Source organism: Pteropus medius, unplaced genomic scaffold (assembly GCF_902729225.1).
Source record: "Pteropus medius unplaced genomic scaffold, Ma_sr-lr_union100, whole genome shotgun sequence".
Lineage (NCBI taxonomy): Eukaryota > Metazoa > Chordata > Mammalia > Chiroptera > Pteropodidae > Pteropus > Pteropus medius.
In genome coordinates, this window is record NW_024351730.1 from 6,238,805 (window position 1) to 6,263,097 (window position 24,293).

Here is a 24,293-nt window from a genome sequence, read left to right on the forward strand (position 1 = left end):
GTGCTGCCATGAACACAGGAGTGCATAGATATTTACAAATTATTGTTTGATTTTCTTTGGATAAATATCCAGAAATGCAATTGCTGGGTCAAAAGGTAGTTCTATTTTTAATACTTTGAGGAACCTCCGAACTGTTTTCTGTAATGGCTGCACCAATGACGGAAACAGTGCACAAGAGTTCCCTTTTTTCCACATCTTGGCCAACATTTCTTTTTTGATTTATTGATGATAGTCATTCTGACAGGTGTGAAGTGTGATATCTCATTGTGATTTTAATTTGCATTTCTTTGATGATTAGTGACGTTGAGCATTTTTTCACATGTCTTGGCCATCTGTATTTCCTCTTTGGAGAAATACCTACTCAGATCTTTTGCCCATTTTTTAATTAGATTGTTTCATTTTTCGTTGTTGTCGAGTTGTACGAGTCTTCATAAATTTGGGGTATTAACCTTGTGTCAGATGTATTGTAGGCAAATATCTTTTTTCATTCAGTAGGTTTTCTTTTCGTTTTATTGATGGTTTCCTTCGCTGTGCAAAAACTTTTTAGTTTGATGTAGTCCCATTTGTGTATTTTTCTTATGTTTCCCTTGTCTGATGAGATATATCAGAAAAAAATTACCAATAGCAATATCAGAGAGTTTTCTGCCTATGTTTTCTTCTAGAAGTGTTATAGTTTCGGGTCTTACATGTAAGTCCTGAATCCATTTTGAGTTTATTCTCGTATATGGTGTAAGAAGGTGGTCCAGTTTCATTTTTTTGCATATATCTGTCCAGTTTTCCCAACACCATTTGTTGAAGAAACTGTCTTTACTCCATTGTATATTCTTGCCTCTTTTGCCATAGATTAAATGATTATATAGGCATGGGTTTATTTCTGGGCTCTGTTCTCTTCCATTGATCTGTGTGTCTGTTTTTATACTGGTACTATGCTGTTTTGATTACTGTAGACTTGTAGTATAGTTTGATACCAGTTAGTGGGGAACCTCCAACTTTTTTCTTTCTTAAGATTGCCATGGCTCTTTGGGATCTTTTATGGTTCCATATAAATTTTAGGATTATTTGTTGTAGCTCTCTGAAAAATGCCATTGGTATATTGATAGGGATTGCACTGAATCTATAGATTGCTTTGGGTAGTATGGCCATTTTAATGATGTTGAGTCTTCCTGCCATGAGCACAGCATATGCTTCCATTTATTTGTATCTCCTTCAATTTCTTTTTTCAACGACTTATAATTTTCTGAGAACAGGTTTTTTCCTCCATGGTTAGTTTGATTCCTAAGTATTTATTGTTTTTGATGCAATTGTAAATAGGATTGTTTTCTTAATTTCTCTTTCTGTTCATCATAGGTGTATAAAAATGCAATTGACTTCTGAATATTAATTTTGTATCCTACTACTTTATTGAATTCATTGATCAGTTCTAACAGTTTTTTGGTGGAATCTTTAGGGTTCTCTATATATAATACCATGTCATCTTCAAATAATAACAATTTTACTTCATTGATATTTCCAGAGTTTTTACCCCAAAGTAGCAAATACACATTCTTCTTAAGTGCACATGGAACATTTTCCAGGATAGACTACATGTTAGATCACAAAACAAGTCTCGATAAATTTAAGAAGATTGAAATATCATGTGTCTTCTCTGACCATAATGGTATGAAACTAGAAATCAACTACAAGAAAAAAAAAAAAAACACTAGAAAATACACAAACACATGAAGGCAAAACAACATGCTACTAAACAATGAATGGATTAACAATGAGATCGAGGAAGAAATAAAAAGATATCAAGGGACAAATAAAAATGAAAACACAACTCAGAATCTATGGAACACAGTGAAAGCATCCTAAGAGGGAAATTCATAGCAATACATCAGGGAACGTCAAGGAACATCAAGGAACAAGAAAAATCTCAAACAGTCTAACTTCGCCTACGTCAAGGAACAAGAACAATCTCAAACAGTCTAACTTCATACCTAAAGGAACTAGACAACAAAAAATCTCAAAGTGAGTAGAAGAAAGGAAATAATAAAGATCAGATTGGAAATAAATAGAGTCTAAAAATAAAAACAATACAAAAGATCAATGAAACCAAGAGCTGGTTCTTTGAAAGGATAAACAGAATTGATAAATCTTTAACCAGACTCATCAAGAAAAAAAAGAGAGGATCCAAACAAATAAAATCAGAAATGAAAGAGAAGTAACTATGGACTCCACAGAAATACAAAAGATTATAAGAAAATACTACAAGCAATTATATGCCAACATATTGTACAGTCTGGAAGAAATGGATACATTCCTAGAAACATACAATCTTCCAAGACTGAATCAAGACTGAACCTGATTACCACCAATGAAATCAAATCAGAAATCAAATCAGAAATCAAAAACTTTCAAAAAACAAAAGTCCTGAACTAAATGGCTTCATAGGTGAATTTTACCAAACATTCAAAGAATTAACACCTATTCTTGTCAAAATATTCCAAAAAATTCAAGAGGAGGGAAGCCTTCCTAACTTTTTACAAAGCCACCATTACCCTGATTCCAAAACCAGACAAAGACAATACAAAAAACAACAACAACAACAACAACAACTATAGGCCAATATCCCTGATGAACATTGATGCAAAAATCCTCAACAAAATATTAGCAAACTGAAACAGCAATACACTAAAATGTTATACACCATGGTCAAGATGGATTTATTCGTGTGATGTAAGGTTGGTTTAATCCACAAATCAATTAATGTGATGCACCACATTAACAAATTGAAAGATAAAAATCATATAATCATATCAATAGATAGAGAAAAAGCATTTGAAAAAAATCCAGCATCGATTCATGATAAAAACTCTCAGCAAAGTGGGAACAGAGGGAACATACCTCAACATAATAAAGGCCATATATGACAGACCTACAGCTAACATTATTATACCCAATGGGGAAGGGCTAAAAGCATTTTCCTTAAGATTGGGAACAAGACATGAATGCCCACTTTCACCACTTCTGTTCAACATAACATTGCAAGTCCTACCTACAGCAATCAGACAAAGAGAAATAAAAGGCATCCAAATTGGAAATGAATAAGTACTATGTTCTTGATCATCTAACTTTGGCTAAGATTAGAATCTATGGACTCTGGAAAGGAATTAGAGAGATTCGCAGACTTTGAAGAATGAAGCTACCTGAATGCACACTGTAACAAGTGCAGTGACTGAGCAAGGCTGAGGTTTGTAATGTGAGCAGAGCAGGGAGTGCCCTACTGTATCTCCTGTGTGGATCCTTATCAGTGTCCTCCACTTCAAAGTTAAAAGCTAAAACAGTCTAGAGGATTAGTAGGGCTGTTGTGATAAATGGGCAATATGACTGACTAGCACTCCAGAAAGAGAGGGCAGCATTTCCAAAGGTGCAGGATATAGGCTATGCTTTGCAGCTTCCCTGATGCGTCATCTGAGTACTAACTGAATTCTCCATTCATGGGCCCCAATCTAGCTCCTCTGAATCAGAATCTCCAGGGGTGGATCCTAGACAACTATGACTAACAGGGTCCCCAGAAGATTCTTATCAGAGGAGCTTGGTAAACACCAGACAACTGAATTATAGTTTGTTCATGAACATAATTGGAATGAGTTTTGGAGAGAATGGTTGTGGATGAGATCAGGTAACATAAAGGTCATTTTATATCATGCCTGTCTTTTGTGATTGTTTGGTTTTCTATTTATATCCTCCTTAATGCTGATTACTTCTCAAGTGTCAACAGATACACTGAACTGCGCATTTACTTAAACTTGGACAACTTTATTTAATTTGAAAGCAATATATTGAAAGTTTGGACACAGACCAATTTACTGGGTTTCCAGCTTTGCCTTATTTATGACTGAAGAAACAGCCAAAGAGGAGAGACCAACATTGTCTACAGTGTGTCCATGACTCTTAATGGTATCTTATTTTACTGATTAGCAAGCTGAGTCCCAGAGGTTAATTACATAGGTCACATAGCTGATAAGTAGTGCAACTGATATTTGAGCCTTGGTCTACAGAGCAGGAGGAATTTGACTTGTCAAAGAGTGGTAAGCAGAGTGCTTAGGGTCAGGAGCTATAGTGAAAAAGCTTCTGATAATTGTTACCATGTGAAAAATGTACCCAATATTCTGTTGTTGTTGTTGTTGTTTTTAAAGAAGCCAATTATCAATATTTTGTGTGAATTTATCTCCATTTAAAAATATTCTGCATTTAAAAAAATTGGAACAATGTATTTGCTAACAGTATGATGCAGAATACTTCATTAGACAGAATTTTGCTTAGGGCTGCTGGTTTGTGACTTCCAGATTAAATAATCTCTAAAGTCTAAGCTTTAAAATATGATTCTTGCTGATTATTGATGAGGTACAACTTACTCTGATTTGCTTTTCTTTCATATCTTAAAGAAATTTTCCTGAATATTTATGTGAATTATTAATAACAGAACCTCCTCTAGGAATTAATATACTTTTAAGTTTATTGGGGTAGATGGGGAAGATTAAAAGGCTACTTGCTCCTGGCTATGATGAGTAAAGTGTTGCCTTCCCAAGAACCTTCTAGTCCAACTGCTGTCTTTTAATGCTTTCTGCCATAAAAGGAACTGAAAGTGGATATGTTCTTCAACCCATTGTGGAGCCATATGTAATCTGTGTCTTTCCAGAGTGTGAATAGCAGCACATTAGTGGACTTTGGAACCAACTCAGTGCGTCTTGATCAGTATTAAAATGAGGGAGCTACATGAAGAGAGAGAGAGAGGGAGGGAAGGATGGGGAGAGAGGATGAATAAATGAGAATGAAAGAGAATACTGTAGAGTAGAAAATGCATGCATTGCAAATAATAATGGTGGAATTGTTTTGTAGGACTTTTTTTCTTTTATATACGTATGTGTGTTTCAGGTTGCATTATAGAATGAATGCATTTCTAACTGCTTGGTGAATAACAAATTTTTAAAGCACTGAGCTAGAGCGATTAAGTAGATCCTTGGTCATTCTTGTTCAGTATAAGATGATTTAATTTCTAAGCTGGAAATTTGAAAGGATTTTAGCATATGTTAATTGTTAATTACCTCTACACCTGCTCTTTTATTTTTCTATCTCTTGAACACTAGTAACTTTTCTCTCGTGTAGATCAGTCCTTTGATCCAATAATCACTTTTCAAGAAAACAGTGGCAGTGCTGAAGGGAGAGAGAATCATTACAAAATGGCAGGCCACCTGCCCTTGGAAAATAGGACAGAAATTCCATGGCTCAGGAAGGATGCTGAGAAGAGCAGTGAGCCAGGGGAAAGAAGGGGCAGTGTGTTACTAAATAGAACAACTAATGTAAGTTTAAAGACTTTGAAAAAGTACAGAGGAAGGTGGACCTAGGAATACTTTGGCTATGAAATGTCTTCTAGTAATAGATTTGTTTCTGTGGAACTGAGTGGAAAAAAATAAGGTTCTTCAGTAGATATGCGGAATGAAAAGCTGATTGTTTTTGTAAGCCAGTAAGTATTTTTGCTAGTATGTGGTTATTAGATAAACCATGAATTACCAGAAGTTAACATCACCCATGTGTCATATTTGTTTAATTGCATCCTCAAGAAATTGTATTCTGAAATTTAAAACTAAGTAGAGTCTATATTACTGTATGAGATTTGGATACTAGAGGGATACACACACCCCTATCTTAATAAGATTTTGCAGTAAGTCCTCACATAACATTGTTGATAGGTTTTGTGACTTTAAGTGAAACGACCCGTAACAAAACCACTCTTACCATAGGCTAATTGATATAAACAAGTTAAATTCTATGGTATTTCATCAACCTTATAACAAAACAATGTTGAACTAAATGCTATTCAAGGATCTTCTGTAATTACAAATGAAAATTTCTCTTTTAAAGTTTCCAGAAATAGTATAAAATTGTATTGATTTAAACCTTGTAAAAAATTTAAGGTTCGTCATAATGGTCACCTGATATTTAGGGGGCAAAATGCATGAAAAGCACTTAATATTTATATTAAATATTTGACATTATCTATTGAATCACTGAAAAGCACTATCTGACATCTTTATTCTGGGGAAGATTTATAGATATGTTATGAGCAGTTTAATAACTAAAACTGTCATCACTAGTTATAGGTTAAGCCTTGCAGGACATTTGGTCCTGTTCAAAACATCCTCCTAGACACTGGTCTACGCCTAAAGGTCTTTGATCCATGATAGTATTTTTTATGTATTAATCCTATAAACCAAAAGTATGAATAAACATGGGCTATTTGAACCCAAGGACATTTTCTAAGCATAGATGTTTTTGACAGGATTAAATATCGGGGACCATTTGGCATGGACCAAATGTGCTTACAGACTTTTTTAATAGGACCAGATTTTAAGGATGTTTTGGTGTAGGCCAAATGTCTCTGTGGCTGTTTGGGGCAGGACCAAATATCCTAATCTAGGTTAGAAGCTATTTCTATATACCGAAGTGAAAACCAGGCTTTGCAAATTACTTCAAAGATACACTTTTTAAAAATTATGTTGAAAAGATAGAATTATTTTGGCCAGTGAATGTTCGTTTGTTTAGCTCTCTATGAACAAATATTTTAGAGAGCAAACGCCAAAGAATAACTGGACAGAGACAGAACATTTTTTTTCCTTGTTTCTGTTACTAGTGTAAAAATGGTAGGACCGACTTTATGGATATTTTCTCTCACTGATAATAGAAGTTATAGATAGTGGGTCCAATATCCAGGCACAAATACACACATTTGGAGGCTATTGCATTCTTTCCATTAAAAGTGATTTTTTGCTCTTATTTCTTGTTATTATTTTACTTTAGGTCATGTAATTTTTAAAGATTTTATGGATTTTTAGAAGATTATTATTTATGATTCAATTGATTTTCTGTAAATGCAGTAATAAAGTGATGCTGTGTAACTGTAATCTCTTTGATTGCTTAAGGACCAATATATAGGAAATAAATGTGTTAGCAAGAATGGATTATTAAAACATTAATTCACTAAAAGTACCTAATATAGTTGGGCTAAAACTTCCAATACTGCAAGGTAATGATTTATGATTTCAGATCCATGAAAGCTAGATACATTTTTAATGTCCTTATGTGGAAACTGTTAATTTCTGATTAGCATAACATTTCAGAGAAAAGAGTTGACATGTTACACACTTAGAAAAATACTTGGAAAGAAAGTAAGCGTAAATAATTTGCCCAGACTACCTTAGTGCCTTGAACACTATTTTGCACCTGGGTTGCGTTTATATATTTCTATGCCTATTATTTTCCTAGACCCTAAGCTCCTAGAGAACGGGAGCTTGGTCTTAACCATCTCTGTATTTCTAGCCTAGTGTAGCTTCTAGAACATAAATATAGTTTTTCTCCAGATGAAGTCATGGGTCACCTGAATCAGATTCATCTGGGGTCTTTTGTTAACAATTCACATCATCAGGACACACTTGTAGATTTACTAAATAAGACTCCAGAGGTGAGCGCCAGTCGAAGAGGATAAGTACATGTAATGGCATTGATAAATCAAGGATAGAAACCAAGGCCTCCAGACCTTGCCCTCCACACGCTTACTAAAATGCTCATTACCTCCTGGATGAACTTTTATTGGGTATCTACTGAATTCCAGTTACTCTGGTTATAAAGATAAATGTAGCTCATGGACAGTTAAAAGCAGAAACTGTTGAGTTAGAAAGGTTTGGTTTGAATCAGCCTTATCTGAGTACTAACCATATGAATTTCAGCAAGTTAACTTCTCTAAGCCCGTTTACTCTTTTGTAAAATAGAAATAATACCTGTGTTATCAGATTGATGTTAATTTGATGAGTTTTATTTTTGTTTTTAAATGCCTGCAAGTCTACAGCCATGCTACCCTGAACAAGCCTAATCCTGTCTGATCTCAGAAACTAAACAGGGTCAGGCCTGGTTAGTACTTGGATGGGAGACCACCTAGAAAGATCAGGTGCTGTAGGCATAAAAAAATAATAAAAAGATAAGGGATTGTAAGCTGACAAGGTCCTTGCAATCTGTGAGGTCAACCAAGGGTTGCCTTGCCTAAAAAAAAAGAAACGCCTATAGTACCTGGGCTTCCTAGGTGGTCTCCCATCCAAGTACTAACCAGGCCTGACCCTGCTTAGTTTTCAAGATCAGATGAGATCAGGCACATTCAGGGTGGCATGGCCATAGACTGATGTTATAATATTAAGATAATGCATGTAAAGTGCTTTGCAAAGTGCTTAGAATACTGTGTGCTTTTAAAAATATTAGAGTTTTTTCTTTTTTATTTTTTTTAATTAATAAGCTTACATTGTAGGCAGGGCTGAATTTCTTGGAAAAAAAGAAAACCTCGGAAATAAGGAAAATAAGGAAGAGATCGTATAAGAGTTAGATTTTATTTTATAACAAACCACCCCAAGACTTGATGATGTAACATTTATTGACTCACAGTTTGGTTCGTTGGCAGTTTGGGCTGAGCTCTGTTGGGACAGTTCATCTCTGCTCTAGATTATGTTATCTGAGCACACTCAGGTGTTAGAAGTCAGATGGAAGTCAGTGGCCTCACCCATATGTTGACAGGAGCCAAGAAGTGAGTGGGTCATGTGTATTCATCATCTAGTAGACCACCCTGGGCTCATGCATATGGTAGTGGCCACAGGGTTCTCAAGAGCAGTGGGAGTCCCATGAGCAAGCACTTTTCAAGTCTCTGCTTGTGTCATGTTTAGTGTTTTGTTAGCCAAAGAAAGGCACTTGCTCAAGTCCAGATTCAATGGGTAGAGAAAGACTCCACCACTTGATGGGTAAAGGGATATGCATACCGGGAAGGAAAGAATTTGTGGCCATTTTTGTAATCTGCACAAAGAGTTTCATTGACTGCCTACTCTATATCAGGCTTTACACTGCAGGACTTACGTGGTATTCATTTAGTCCTCACAGTTTCCTGAAATGTAGCATTCCTGTTTCAAACATGAGAAAACTGATGATCAGATTACTTAGAAACTTGTACACATTTGCCCAAATTATTTGCTTCAAGTTATGGAATGGCATTTTAGATGCTGTCTCTTGTTGATTAGATTATCATATGATCAGCCAAAGATTTTTGGTTAAAATGGAGTTCTAGTTACTAGTTTGCTTTCCCATTTGTACCTTGAATCATTGGGTCATATTTATTTGGTACAGAAAAAAAATTTTCATTTTACTATCCTAAATATTCTTTAAGACTTTCCAGAAACTTATGAGGAATTTTAGTGGATTGAGTTTATTTTTTTTTGCCAGATCACCTACACAACCTGGATCTCACCACATTTTGGATATGACTGAACCTCTTCAATGGGCCCGATGTCACTGGCAACGGCTGATGGGCAGTACAAACAGGGATGACAATGAGAGGCCATACAACTATTCCTCGCTGCTTGCCTGCGGGTGCAAGTCCTCTCAGACCCCCAAACTGGCAGGAAAGCACAGGGTGGTGGTTCCTCACCTCCAGCACTTCAAGGAAGACTATGAAAAGTTCTCTGGAACCTACGTGAATAATCGAATACGAACTACAAAGTACACACTTCTGAATTTTGTGCCAAGAAATTTATTTGAACAATTTCACAGGTACTTTTATTTTTTGAAAAAAAAAAAAATTATATATATTTTTCTTTTACATGTGCTTATTTATTTATTTATTTATTTATTCATTTATTTATAGAAATGATTAAAATTTTTCCCTCGTCCTTCTAGTTGATATAGAAGATTTTTCATAACATTGTATATTACCTAAGCCTAAGACTTGTGACATAATTAATCTTTGATGATTCTAGTGGAGTCTTGTAGAATGATGACCCCCTACATTCACATAGCACTTTATCATTGGTAAGATGTTTTCTCTTGACCGGAGAAGATATTATTATCCTCATTATATATTAGGAAACTAAGTTTGACACTACAATTTAGCCAGTGCTATGCCAGTGATAAGTAGCAGCCAAAGGCTATAGCCTTGAGTCTTCTCACTCTTGCTTTTACGTTCTTTCCACTAAACCACATTGCATTTTAATTTTAGCTTGTCCTTACTTGGTAATATGGAGAAGTAGAGCTCTGAAGAAAATGCAAATGTAAGAAGTTATTAGGTGAAACAACAATATAATTCAGCCTAAAATGTATTTATTGAAGCTCTCCTATGAATTTAAGCACTAAAGGAAATGCAAGTCTAAATGGTGCTTCTTATGGACTTTGTTGTTTAGCAAGAGAAATAGGATGTGTATACAAACAACGAAAAGACCTAGTAGGTGTGACGAGCATTATAAAATGCTTCCAAGTAGAATGGAAGCCTCAAAAAGAGAAATAATAATAGCTAGAGCAATAGAAGAGGAAGTGGCATTTGAACTTAATTATAGAGGGTGAGTGAGATTTTCAAGGCAGAGATGTCATTTCAGATGGAGGAAGGAGTATGAGTAAAAGCAGAAAGGCAGTAGCGCAGGTTTGCTTGCAGTCTGGGACGTAGTCCTCGCCTTCCCCCTAGTACAATGAGAGGCAAATGGAAGGCAGAGAGAACATTTAGAAAGGTACTGTGTATGTCCTGGTGAGTAGTAATGGAGACCTGAGCATAGATCAATGTGGGAATGAAAAGAAGGATAATCTATCATAGATACTATGGATTAGTGGATTAGTCATGGGGAATTAAGTAACAAGATGATGTGACCCTGTTGAGCAGAGATGACCAGGAGGATTAACGGATAAAGACAGAAATAAAAAGAAGCTTCACTGGAAGATTATTTTGTTTTTGTAAATGTTGAAATTGAGATGCTAGTGTGAGTATAGAGATTCTCATTAGTCATTATTCATTCTTATTATTCACTCTGTATATGTTCTATATGCACTTACTGAACAGTGGATATGTTTATAAATGTGAATTTGTTGAATTAATACCTTTAAATGCTATGGGTGTTTCTATCTTTTATGGAGTTTGCAATCTAGTACACTTCATGGAATTCAAATCTGAAACTTGAAGATTTCAGAGCCAGCATTGTAGGTTTGAATGCAGTCCACATGGAAATAATTGAAGCCAAAAAAGTAGCAAAAAGTTGTTAAGAAAGAAATTTTCAGAGTAAAAAGGAGTTGGAGGTGAAGAATGAGAAATGTGTATAGATTTTGAGAAGTTTGATGGTAACAGGAAAAATATGTTACCATATTTTTCAAGGGCTATGCAGCATCGAGATTTTGTTTTCTAAGGAAAGAGGCCACTTGAATTCACCTTAGGGGCCAGTGGATGAGTACTTAATGTATAAAATAGAGGAATGGAGGAAGAGTTCCTGAAAAAGTAGTTCTCAATAGCATAAAAGCAGACATTGAAAGTTTGGTCTCAAGGGCAGGAAAAACCCCTCATTCTTTTCTACTTACGTTGAGCCTTGTTTGAATGTGACCTTTCGACATACAAATTAACTTCTGAAGGCTAGACTTTTGGGTTACTTAAAAGTTTATTTTTGCAGTGCATTAACACTGAATTTCTTCTAAATTTTTTGATCTTTTAAAAAGAAAATAGTATTTTCTATTATGCTTTTATATCATGTTACAAAACTCAAGACTGTCACCTTCCAATATTTACTATGATGTATTTAATAAATAATACCTCTTATTTATTAAAGTATGCCTTGAGCTAGATATCTACAGGAGTAATAAATTGTTCATTCAGATATGATTTTGCTAGTTCTCTATTTCGTAGCATCCAAAATCAACTAATAGAAACTTGTAGGAAAGCACTCTAAAGATATTTTGCCTCTTTCAATTTAGGCATTTATGTGATTTGTTAACACCTCTTTATATGTGTTTGGATTGTAGAGCGGCCAATTTATATTTCCTGTTTCTAGTCGTTCTGAACTGGGTGCCTTTGGTAGAAGCCTTCCAAAAGGAAATTACGATGCTGCCTCTGGTGGTGGTCCTTATAATTATCGCAATTAAAGATGGCTTGGAAGATTACCGAAAATACAAAATTGACAAACAGATCAACAATTTAGTAACTAAAGTTTACAGTAGGTGAGTATAACAGGAACTGAGTTAGAGAAAACACGTGTGTCATTTAGAAATATGCAGGATGTTACTGTTTTCCCCTTAGATGTAACCAGGACCCTTTTTATGGTGGCAATAGTGCTGATTTCAACTAATATTTATAGAAGACCTACAGTGAATTTAATCCAGGTGTCATAGGATTACAAGAGTACATATAGCCATTATCAACCCAGAAGCTGATAAAGCAAAAGATTCTATAACTTACATGTAAGTGGAATTGAAAGAATTAAACTTCAGACTATAAGAAGGAAAGCAAGCAGATAGTTTTTAATCCTAGATGTTAGAGTTTGGGATTAGAAGAGGATGGGGTATGAAAAATGTGAATGGATATTAAAAACAAGATGGAATATGAAAAAAGAGCTAACTATGGAGAAAAAGGTTTCTGAAAAATGGAGAAGAATATTCTTTTTGGGCACCAAACTAGAGCCAATAAAAACCTTCCCACTGCAGCAACAACATAGAGTATTCATAATAGGAGGTCTTTTTAGAAGCATATTTGCTCTGGTGGAGACTTTTATTTACAATATTTATGAAACAGAAAGCCTGCATTGCCAAGAATCAAGTCTGATAAGGTGAGTTTTGAACTGTGTTATGTATTATATGCCTACATTTATGAATTATACCTGCAACGCTAGTGTCCAGAGGCAATTGTTTATAACACTGGTGTGTTCTGTGCACATTGTGTGGGTGTATTTTTACAAAATTGAGATTGTACTACACATATTGTTTTTCTAATTCTTTCAGCCTAATATTACACTATAAATACTTCCCATGTCTTTATCCTTCAAGAAAATATTTTTAACAGCTACATTGCCATATGACTCTAAGGTAATTTATTTAAATATTTCTCATATTATATAATTTTGAGAATTTATGCTTCAGTGGGTATTTTTATATAAAAGTTTTGAAGATTTATTATTATTTTAACATTTAAATCATTATATAGAATTACTAGATCAAAGAGGAGGAATATATTTAAGTCTTTGTGGCTTTTATGAAAAATGAATTACAGAATTTATAATGTTAATTTTCTGGAATTCTCTTTTATAAGAAATGTATCTACTTTTTAAGAATTAATCACTAGAACAGATTGGTGAAATTCTGAATCTAATATGTTAATTGCTTTAGAAACAGGCTTATGGTGTCATTTTCATTTCAGAGGTTGGAAGGTTTATGGAATATTCTGGGATAGTGAGTATATTAAGTTGGCCTGGGGAGGGGAGTAACCAAATAAAGGAGCAGTAATGAGAAATAAAAAGTTAAAAAGGGAGTTTGAGGCTTACCTGGAGGGACTTTATCACCAGGACATTGATTAGTCGGGGTTCTCCAGAGAAGCAGAACCAATAGGAATGAGATTGATTTTGAGGAATTGTGTCATGGGATTGTGGAGGTTAAGAAGTCCTACCATCTGCAAGCTAGGTTCCCAGGAGGGTTGGCAGTGTTGTTTGAGAGCCTGAGAGCTAGAGAGCAGAAGATGTGGATTTCAGTCCAAGTCTGAAGGCCTGAAAACCAGGAGTGCTGCGGTCGGAAGGTTAGTATCCCAGTTCAACAGTCAGGCAAAGAGAAAATTCAGCCTTCCTCTGCCTTTTGTTGTTTTCAGGCCCTCAGTGGATTGGGTGATGCCCACCGGATGGTCATCTGCTTTACTCAATTCATCAGTTCAAATGCTAATTTCTTCCAGAAACACCCTCACAGACACACTTAGAAATACTGTTTAGCCAGATAGCTGAACACACCCTATGGCCCAGTGAGGGTGATCCATGACATTAACCATCCTAGATATGTTCCTTTAGAGTTAAGGAATCCATCTTTTCAGCAAAGAAGTATGTGGTAAAAGCTGTGCTTTAGGAATATTGGTCTCCTTGAGTCATGGGAATAGCCTCTGCTAATAAAGTAGATCTTTTTATGCTAATGAATCCAGGATACTACTGGAAGTAAAAGCAAACTACGGGACAGGATTCATGGAAGAGGTATTGTGAAGAAGAACCTAATTGAATTTGGTGAACTGTGATTTGAGCTTTGAAGGATAAGTGTACCACTAATAGAAATAAGGGGCATTAAATTCAGAATAAATTGGAGATGATAGCAAGACAGGCATCCAAGTGCAAATGCCCAGTGGGCAAATACGAGCACTGCAGAACCTCTGGAAAGAAGGAAAGGCTACAGAGAGAAATTTCAAAGTTATCAATCCCTTTAGAGGTGATTTTAAAGTTAGAATATTCTCCCCAGGTGAGAAAATATGAAGAGCTAAAAGATAGCTTTGAGCCCAAAGGTGGGTACCCATTTCAGTCTGTGAAAAGACTTCACAGGTTCTTGTGGACATATGCTGTCACTCTTCCTTCTGAGATCCCAAAGCATTAGGTATATTTCTTGGGTTGACTTTAGTGCTCTTATGTAGACTCTCAGTTCATAATATAGTAATTCTAAATTTGTCAGACTAGAGTCTGTTCCATTCTAGTTACCAGTTCACAATAAAAGATATCTAGGTTCAAAAGTCTTATAATAGTAAACAGAAGTATATTCTGAACAAATGTAAGGGTCTTTTGACTGACCAAGAGTTCAACTAGGTGACATACTTTTTGTTTTGGGAGAAAAATGACTTGAAGGCTTGTTCTGGTGGTAGAGTTGTCTTCATTTTATGTGAGCAAATGGTTAGGGAAGGCTTCTCTGAAGAAGTGATGTTTAAGCTGAAACCTGTAGGATTCTGAACTTTGTTCATTGTTAGAATTCTTCAGTGGGTTTCTCAACATTCGTTTTAAAATATCTATAAAGAGAATAAAATAACTTTTCTCCTTTGTAAGGTGATGTGAGCTGTATTTAGATAAGGAAATATTAGTTCTATTTTTTTTTCTTTATAGTCAGGAGTAATCTATACTCATGTCTAGTCTTATACTCATGTCTAACTAGGAAAAAAAATTGTAATATTGTATAGAAAAATGAAAATAATAGTAAAGGCCCATGGTTTTCATTTTAAAGTCATAGAGCATTTTACTAAAACAGTGCTATGAATCATTTGATGACATTTAAGGCCTTATCACATACCAAGTTTAGAGAGTTGAAATGTTGATGCAGTCTCACCATCAAAAAATACCTGTAGGAAGTAATATTTTATAGTGATTATATAATGAACAAAATCAAGATTACCCAGCTAATGCCAGATTTAGCAAATGGAAAGAATGCTTCTTATATGTATTTAAATATAAATTATTGTATATAAATAATTGCTGATTTTTTTGGTACTTTAGAGTTAATAATGTGTGTTTGTTTGCTTTCCTAGATTGTTCTAAAAATTCTAATTCTGATTCTCTCACTTAGTAGCTGTGTAGCCTTGGGCAAATTATGGAAGCTAGTTAAACCCCATTCCCTTCATTATGAATATAATAGTAATAACACAAGCATAGTGCCTAACCCTTTCCAAGTGCTAAGTAAAGGTTAGCCATTATGACAATTATTGTAGGTTAATAATAACTATTCGCTATAACTTATGTTTGTCACATTATCAAGTCATTTCATCAATATTTGAGAACCCCTAGAACACTGTATGATTATATAAATATTAAAATTGCCTAATGGGGCCTAGTATAATTTTTTTCTTGGATGTCATTTTTAGATATAGTTCAGATATATTTTATATGATTTGTATATACACTTAGAGATGTATATTCTAATCAATTATTCAGTTTAAAGCTTGTTTCGAGGTACCATTTTATAATTGTATTTCATGATAGAATCGAGTAATTGTTTTTTCATGTATGTTCTATGTAATTTGCTTTCGTTTGGTGTTGTAGTAGAAATAATGCTTACCTTTCCCCCCAAAATTGTTCTTGGAACAAATTTACAAGGATATAGAAAAATTAAGGTAGGATGCAAGACCATGCCTGTTGATTTAAGTATGCTAACTTAAATTTCTATGAAATACAAAGAAATCACTTTAGAGTGATTATTGCTCAGCGAAATTAAGATGAAAGTATGAGGCAATTAAATTTGCAAGCTTGTGGAAGAGTTATATTAACATTGCTATGTAGATAATTTGGTGCTTATTTTTAATATGTGGTCTTTTGCAAGGTGCTTAATTTTCTTTGGGAAGGTATCATTGGGAAATAAACACTAAGAAATTAAACACTTAAACCTGTTACACTCCATTTAACTTTGAATGAAATATTATAGAAAACTTGACTTTATTAAAATTGCCTTTAAAATATCAGCCATTTGTAAGGTTTTAAGGTTTGTTTCAGGATTATAGAAGTGTATTAAAAACAAAACTATCAATCATTCAAAAAATTTGAGTGCCTACTGAGAGATTTAGAGATTTAAACAAAAAGTAGATATAATGCCAGCCCATCAGATATGTACATTCTTTTCTAATCTCTAAGGACCACCATGTTGATGTTAGGAGTTTCAAAATACTAGCTGAAATTAACATTTTAGGATTATCTCATAAACCCATAGAATTTCATGATTCTTGAAATGAGGCTGTCAGTGGCCTTATGAATTAATTAACCTTATGTGTGACATCTTCCAAAGCAATGGTTCTTTGTTTTATAATTTTGTTAAATTTATTGGAGTGACATTGGTTAATATAATTATATGTTTCAAGGGCACACTTCTATAATACACCATCTGTATATTGCATTGTGTATTCACCACCCAAAGTCAAGTTGCCTTCTGTCCCTGAATATTTGACCCCTTTTACCCTCTTCTACCTCTCCCAACCCCTCTTCTGCGGTAACCAACCACTATATTGTTGTCTGTGTCTACGAGTTTTTTGTTAGTTTGTTTTGTTTGTTCGTTTGTTGCCTTCTGTTTTAAATCCCACATATGAGTGAAATCATATGGTCCTTGACTTTTTCTTTAATTTATTTTTTTAAATACATTTACTTATGTAAATTAATTCCAAGTATATAGTACATTGGTTAGACATCTATATTGTTCATAAAACGATTCCCCCAATTGCTCCCTCCCTCCCCTGGCCCTCCAGTTAACCATCATATTAATGCTAATTGCATTCCCTGTGCCATGCTCCCCATCCTTGTACCCAACTATCAACTACTAATTTGTACTTCTTTAATCCTTCATCCCATTCTCAAAGCCCTCCAACCCTGCTTCCCTCTGTCTGTCACCAAACTGTCCACTATATTTGTGAGTCTGTTTTTGATTAATTTGTTCATTCTGTTCCTTAGATTCCACATATAAGTGAAATCATAAGGTATTTATTTTTCTCTGACTTATTTCACTCAGCATAATAACCTCTAAGTCTATCCGTGTCATTGCAAATGTGATTCTTGATTTTTTGCATGTGACTGTTTCGCTTAGCATAATATTCTCAAGATCCATTCACATTGTCATAAATAGTGGTATTTCATCTTTTCTTATGGCTGAGTAGTATTTCGTTGTATATATGTACCACATATTCTTTCTTCAATCATCTATCAAAGGACACTCGTTTCCATGTCTCGGCCACCGTGAATAATGCGTCAATGAACATAGGGGTATATATATTTTTAGGAATAAATGTTTTTAAAATTTTAAGGTAGATACCCAGAAGAGGGGTTGCTGGGTCATATGGTAGCTTTATTTTTAATTTTTTAAAGAACCTTCATACTGATTTTTAAAGTAACTGTACCAGTTTACATTCTCACCAGCAGTGTCTGAGAGTTCCTTTTTCTCTGCAGCCTCTCCAACACTTGTTATTCCTTGTCTTGTTGATAGTAGCCATTCTGACAGGTGTAAGGTGGTATCTCACTGTGGTTTTGATTTGCATTTTCTTATCATTAGTGCAGTTGAGCATCTTTTCATGTGTCTGTTGGCCATTTGTATGTCTTCTTGGGAGAAGTGTCTATTCAAGTCCTCTGCCCATTTTTTTTTTATTCAATTGTTTTTTTGTTGTTGAGTTGTATGAGTTCTTTATATATTTTGGATCTTAGCCACTTATCGAAGGTATTGTTTGCAAATACCTTCTCCAGTTCGGTTGGTTGCCTCTTTGTTTTGTCAATGGTTTTTTTTTTTTGCTGTGCAGCAATGTTTTAGTTTGATATAGTCCTATTCACTTATTTTTGCTTTTAATTCCCTTGCCTTTGGGGTCAAATTCATAAAATCTTCTTTAAGACCAAGGTACATATGTTTTCTTCTATGTATTTTTTTGTTTCATGTCTCATATTTAGATATTTGATTCATTTTGAGTTAATTTTTGTGTCTAGTGTCAAATAGTAGTCTAATTTCTTTCTTTAGCACGTGGCTTTCCAATTTATCCAGCACCAGTTATTGAAGAGGCTTTCTTTTCTCCACTGGATGTTTTGGGCTCCTTTGTCGAAAATTATTTGCCCATATATATATATATGGATTTATTTATGGGTTCCCAATTCTGTTCCATTGGTCTACATGTCTGTTTTTCTGTCAATACCATGCTATTTTGATTATTGTAGTTTTGTAGTATAATTTGAAGTCAAGGAGTATGGTACTTCTGGCTTTATTCTTTTTTAAAAGGATTGCTTTGGCTGTTTGTGGTCTTTTTCTTTTGTAGATTACATGCAAATTCAAAGCAATGGTTCTTGAAATTCAGTATCTAATGCACAATTAAAGCAGTTTTTTATTTGTTAGTCATAATCAGTAAGTCACTATACCTGGGAGTAAAGTCTAGTTCTGGAGAAATGGACTATGAAACCACCTGCCTTGTTTCAAATCCCAGGATGAATTATAAGCTTTGTAATCTTAAGCAAGTTACTTAACCTATCAAAGCCATTTTTTTCTCTTTTGTAAAATGGAGCCATAGTGCATTCATTGTACTAACCATATAACATTGATACAAAAATAAATGAATTGATGAATATAAAGCATTTGACAACTCTTAACTGCTATTGTGTCCGATGATTATACATTATTTCTTTATTATAAATTATTTTAATATTTTATTGGAAAAATAATAAAAAACAGCAAAAAATGTGTTTTTAATCCCTTCTTTCTTTTTTTTTAAATTAAATTTCCTATTTATGTTTTAATCTTTTTTTTCTGGCTTTATTGAAATATAATAGATAATTAGTTCCTTGTATTTACATTGTACAATTCGATGAGTTTTTTTTCAATTATAGTTGGCATACAATAATATACCAGTTGTGCAGCATAGTGATCAGAGATTCACATAACTTGCAAAGCAGTCACCCCACTAAATCTAGTACCAATCTTCCCCCTTACATATTTATTACATTATTAACCATCTTCCCCATGGTAGCTTTACATCTACGCTCTACATCTCCATGTCTATTCTGCAACTGTCTGTTTGTACCTCTTAATCCCTTTGTCTTTTTTTTCCGCCCCCCAACTCCCCTGTTATCTAGTATCCCTCAGAATATTCTCTATATCTGTGAGTTTATTTCCACTTTTGTTGTTATTGTTTATTTTGTCCTTTAGATTCCACATGTACATGAAATCATGCAATATTTGTCTTTCTCTATCCGACCATTTCATTCAGCACAATACCCGCTAGGTCTTTCAAGACAATATCTTTTTTCATCCCCTTTCTTTTAGTCTGTGTGTATCTTTTAATCTGAAGTGAGTTTCTTGTAGGCAGCATATGTAGGGGTCTCGTTTTCTTATTCATTCAGCCACTCTATCCTTTGGTTGGAGCAGTTAATTCTTCTCCATTTGAGGTACTTGTTGATAGGAATGTAATTATTCCCATTCTTTATGCCTGTTTTTGATACATTTTGTTTGTTTGTTTTGTTTTGTTTTTTAAAGAAGTCCCTCCAACATTTCCTGTAATACTGGCTTGGCGTTAATAAATTCCTTTAGCTTATTTTTGTATGGGAAACTCTTTATCTGTCCTTCAACTCTAGATGATAGCTTTTCTGGATAAAGTATTCTGGGTTTTCTTCATGTTGAATATTTTGTGCCAAGCGCTTATGTTCTACATACTTTCTTTTGAGAAATCAGCTGACAGTGTTATGGGTGCTCCCTTGTAGGTAGCTAACTGCTTTTCTCTTGCTGCTTTTAAGATTCTCTTCTTTGCATTTAACCTTTGGCATTTTAACTATGATGTGTCTTGGCGTGGGCCTCTTTAGGTTCCTTTTGTTTGGTATTCTCTGTGCTTCCCGGGGTTTTATGTCTATTTGGTTCACCAGATTTGGGAAGTTATCCATTATTATTTCTTCAAATACCTATTCAACTTCTTGTTTTCCTTCAGGTACCCCTACGCCATGGATATTTTTACATTTAATAGTGTCCCATAAGCTCCTTAAATTATTATTATAGTCTTGGCTTCTTTTTTCTTGCCATTCTGATTGAGTGTCCTTGGCTTCCCCATCTTCTATATCTGTGCTTCAGTCCTCTTCTTTATCACCTCTGTTTATTCCATGTAATATACTCTTCATCTCAGATAATGTGTTCTTCATTTCTGACTGTTTCCCTTTTACAATTTCCATTTCCATTTTTATGTTTTCTTTTTATCTCTTTGTTGAAGTTCTCACTGAATTTATCTACACTTCCCAAAAGTTCATTGAGCATCTTTATAACCAGTGTTTTGAACTCTGCATCTGTTAAATTACTTGACTCCATTATATCTGGATCTCTCTTCTGTTCTGTCATATGGTTTCTGCTTCTTTGTCTTCCCTATTTGGCTGCCTTTCCATGTCTGTTTCTATCTACTAAGCAAAGCTCCTAAGTCTCCCGGTCTTATTAGTGTGGATTTGTGTAGTAAGTGTCCCATGGCACAGTCCTGAGAGAGGTTCAACTGCATGCCAATTTAGCCCAAGCCCGTGGCTCTCCAGGGCTACCTGTTAAGATTTGGCAAGCAATCCACAGATGCTGTGCTTATAGTTGCCTCAAAAGGCCACACCAGAAACTGAGGCCAGCTGCCTCCAGTGTGAGTCTAGGTGCTGCTCAGCAAGAAGCACCTGACTTGCTGAGGACACAACTGGATGTGGCTTAGGTGGGGCTGTGAGTTGGGTCGGAGTTTCAGGGAAGACTCTGGGCCAAGGGACTTCTGTTATTTGCTGATAATGTCTCAGCTATTGTGGATCCTGCATCCGTACATTGGGAGGAGGGGTGGTTCAACAGAGGGACAATGGATAACACAAGCACTTCTGCCCAGGAAAAAGCCTCGTCTCCAGCCCTCACTACAACAACTCAGTGTCTCCCTGTCAGTCCCTGGTACACCCCCACCCCACGTGTAGCCAACCAGGTGCTGGTACTCAGAGTAAGCAGGTTCATCATTGAGAAAGTTTGCTTGTGGTCATAGCCCCTTTAAGAGGCTATGTATTGATTTAATTTTCTTCTATCCATCCCTGTTGCTACTGCCTTTATTCTGACCATCTTCATCCCTCCCCTGAATTATTTTAATAACTTTTCATTGGTTTTATGGCCATTTTTACTCCTAATGAACCTGCTACCCAACAATCCTTCTATTACTGGGTACAGGAGAAGTAGGATCACATCCTTCTTCCTGTGAACCTTTAGTGACTCCTATTTTCTGTGGAATGAAATTCCTACTCTGATTTATGGCATTTAGGACTGAATCTTCAAAATATGACTTGTGCTTACCTTTTTGACCTTTTTTCTGTTACTTCCCTCCATGGACGAGTGAATTGGTGTTCACTGGTGTGCACAAACTTTAAGAAAAAGTTTGGTAGACAGAATAAATTATTGATTTGCCTTTCTCTGTGATCTAATAAACTCTAGGAAATTGAGGATTTTCTTTAGTTGGATTCAACTTGGTGCATTAGGTATTTTGAAAGAATATGTCCTTAAAATGTACATCTTAGCTCTTAAGCTAAATTTTTGAAATATCTGATATAATTCTGTATAACAAGTTATACAGGTATCGGCCTAAGGTAGCATTTCTATTTAATGTGTTAATTTTTCATGTATAGGTTGCATAACTTAGAATATAACTATTTCCCAGGCTTCTTTGACAATGAATTTAAATATTTAGTCCCATAAATGTAATAGAAAGTAAATCTTATTTTTAAAATAAGTGTATTTTTGTGACAAATACCAGTTGTTTATAGATATTCGGGAGGCAATAGGGGAATGAGATAGACTTCTAACATTCGTTGGCAGCATTGTGTGTGAAATGCTGCCTAAATAGCTGATAAAATGTTCTGTAATACAAGTGTCCTCATTCTACTCTAAGGAAGATGCTTTGTGGAACATAATTCATGCTGTTGGTATGAAAAGGCATGAGAAGTATGGCAAAAAATTTAACATAAAGTAGAGTATTTAAGGCAAGTCATCCTCAAATGACATGTCTTTCTTTTAAAAGAAGTTGAATATATAGAATGGGAAAACTGTAATTTTGAAAAGGGATAAAATTTGCCATTTTCCTTTCTAAGAACCAGTTTCAACAGACCAAGGACTGTTTTAACCAGTTTTTTATTAAATGAAAATTAAAGATATGAATATGGTAGCATAACGATTTTTTAATATTGTGTCTGGATATTCATTTCTTTTGTGTTTTCTTTAATTATCCATTCTGTCTGAGAGCAGATGGTGTGTCTAGTATACTTCCAGTTCTTGACACCTGACCATAGAATAGCATGTAGGAATTTCTTCATATGGGAATAAACCAATAAAATGTTAGTTTTAATTATATTCCAGCATTACACTCAAACAGCATAATAGTTCAAATATCTCACAGGAAAAAAAGCTGAAAAACATGTTTTAGCAGCTTAGTAACTAAATTTTCAAGTAAATCAAGTTGTAGAATATAGGTTTTACCTCAATTCCCGCACTTCCTTTTTAGCATTTAATGGGTTAAAATTCACCCTAATATTTTAAACATGCTTTAAATTATACAGTAAAACTCAAAAAAAAAAACCTATTGTATATATTTCTGACTTGATATTCTCTTTAAACTTCCCCCCCTCCCCCTCCAATTTTAGGAAAGAGAAAAAGTATGTTGAGCAGCGCTGGAAAGATGTTACTGTTGGGGACTTTATTCGCCTTTCCTGTAATGAGATTATTCCTGCAGATATGGTCTTACTCTTTTCCACTGATCCAGATGGAATCTGTCATATTGAGACGTCTGGTCTTGATGGTGAAAGCAATTTAAAACAGAGGCAGGTGGTTCGGGGATATGCAGAGCAGGTAAATAATGTGTTCTCATCTAGCAGCATTAACATTTTCTTTTGAGAAGATGACTGAGCTTATTTTTGCATGTACTGGTAAAGAGATTTTAAAATTCTTTTTTACCAGTACAAAATGGAATCCTAGAAGGCTTCATTCAGCTCCAGATATCAGTGGACATATGCTGTATTTTATAGATAATAGGATATAATGACTTAGGAGTTCAGACATTTCAGTCTGTCCATCATGTATTTTTTGGAACTAAACTAAAGGAACCTAACAGAATTATTTTGCAGTTTAGAAAATTATTTTGCGATACAAATAATCACCTTTTAATTTATCTTTCTGAAGCTTAGATTTTATATGTTACTGAAGCTGGAGACATAAGTTGATCCTTGTTCTTAAAATCTGTAATTGCTTGTATATCAAGGTGTTTTAAGACTTGTAGCTTCTCATGCTGCAGAGCTCCTAGACCCTTTACTGTGCTGTGGTGAGGGAAGCAAGAACTTTGAAGTTATATTAATTAACATGAGTTTGAACGAATGCTAGCTCTGCCATTTAATTACTGTGTGATTTTGGCCTAGTCACTTACACACTTTATGCTTCAGTTTCCTTATTTAAAATGGAAATGATGATGTCTCCCTCCTGGCATTGCTGAGACTCAAATTAAGTAATATATGTAAAAGTTTCATATATAATGAATGCCTAAATATTAGTTTCCCTTCCCTTTCTCTGAAAGCTCTTGAGATGAAGTATTTTAAAATGTTATGGTCTTTTAACTGAACTATTAAGCCAGATTTCCTTCATCTTATACTTATAAACCAAAAAAAAAAAAAAAAAAAGTTTTAGCCAAAGAACACTGTTATCTTTAGTAAATTTAATCATATCACATGGGGCCCATCTTTCTACCTATGTATTTCATTTAGATCCTCTGTAATTGATATGCCTCTGAGCTTATTGTCATTATCACTTTAGAAAGCATTCTTGTACCTAAGACATTGACAAAAGTCTTGTATAACTTGGAATTCTATTACATGCCACTAACTACCTACTTTGAAGGTTGTGCTAGTTTATTAGTCAGCACATTTTGGATTCAATTAAGGGTGAGTGCTCTGGTATTTCATGACCTCATTTGTAATCCTGGCTCTAAATACTTTCTTGTTTTG

General features: G+C 34.7%; 1 protein-coding gene and 2 pseudogenes across 2 annotated transcripts in view; 2 read left to right on the forward strand and 1 right to left on the reverse strand.

Moving 5' to 3' along the window:
* Positions 1-24,293, forward strand: part of ATP10D (ATPase phospholipid transporting 10D (putative)) — a 106,733-nt gene that overhangs the window by 22,342 nt on the left and 60,098 nt on the right. Inside the window, exons 2-4 of one of the 2 annotated variants that reach the window (XM_039845138.1) lie at positions 9,298-9,624; positions 11,845-12,039; positions 22,944-23,148. In XM_039845138.1, coding sequence (XP_039701072.1) covers positions 9,335-9,624; positions 11,845-12,039; positions 22,944-23,148 — 690 coding nt within the window. In that variant the 5' untranslated portion in view covers positions 9,298-9,334. Of the gene's footprint in view, positions 1-9,297; positions 9,625-11,844; positions 12,040-12,067; positions 12,901-22,943; positions 23,149-24,293 lie in introns of those variants that run through there. The other variant, XM_039845139.1, reaches the window with a different exon arrangement.
* On the forward strand, positions 7,881-7,999 carry LOC120588459 (uncharacterized; annotated as a pseudogene).
* LOC120588413 (uncharacterized) lies at positions 8,095-8,213 on the reverse strand (annotated as a pseudogene).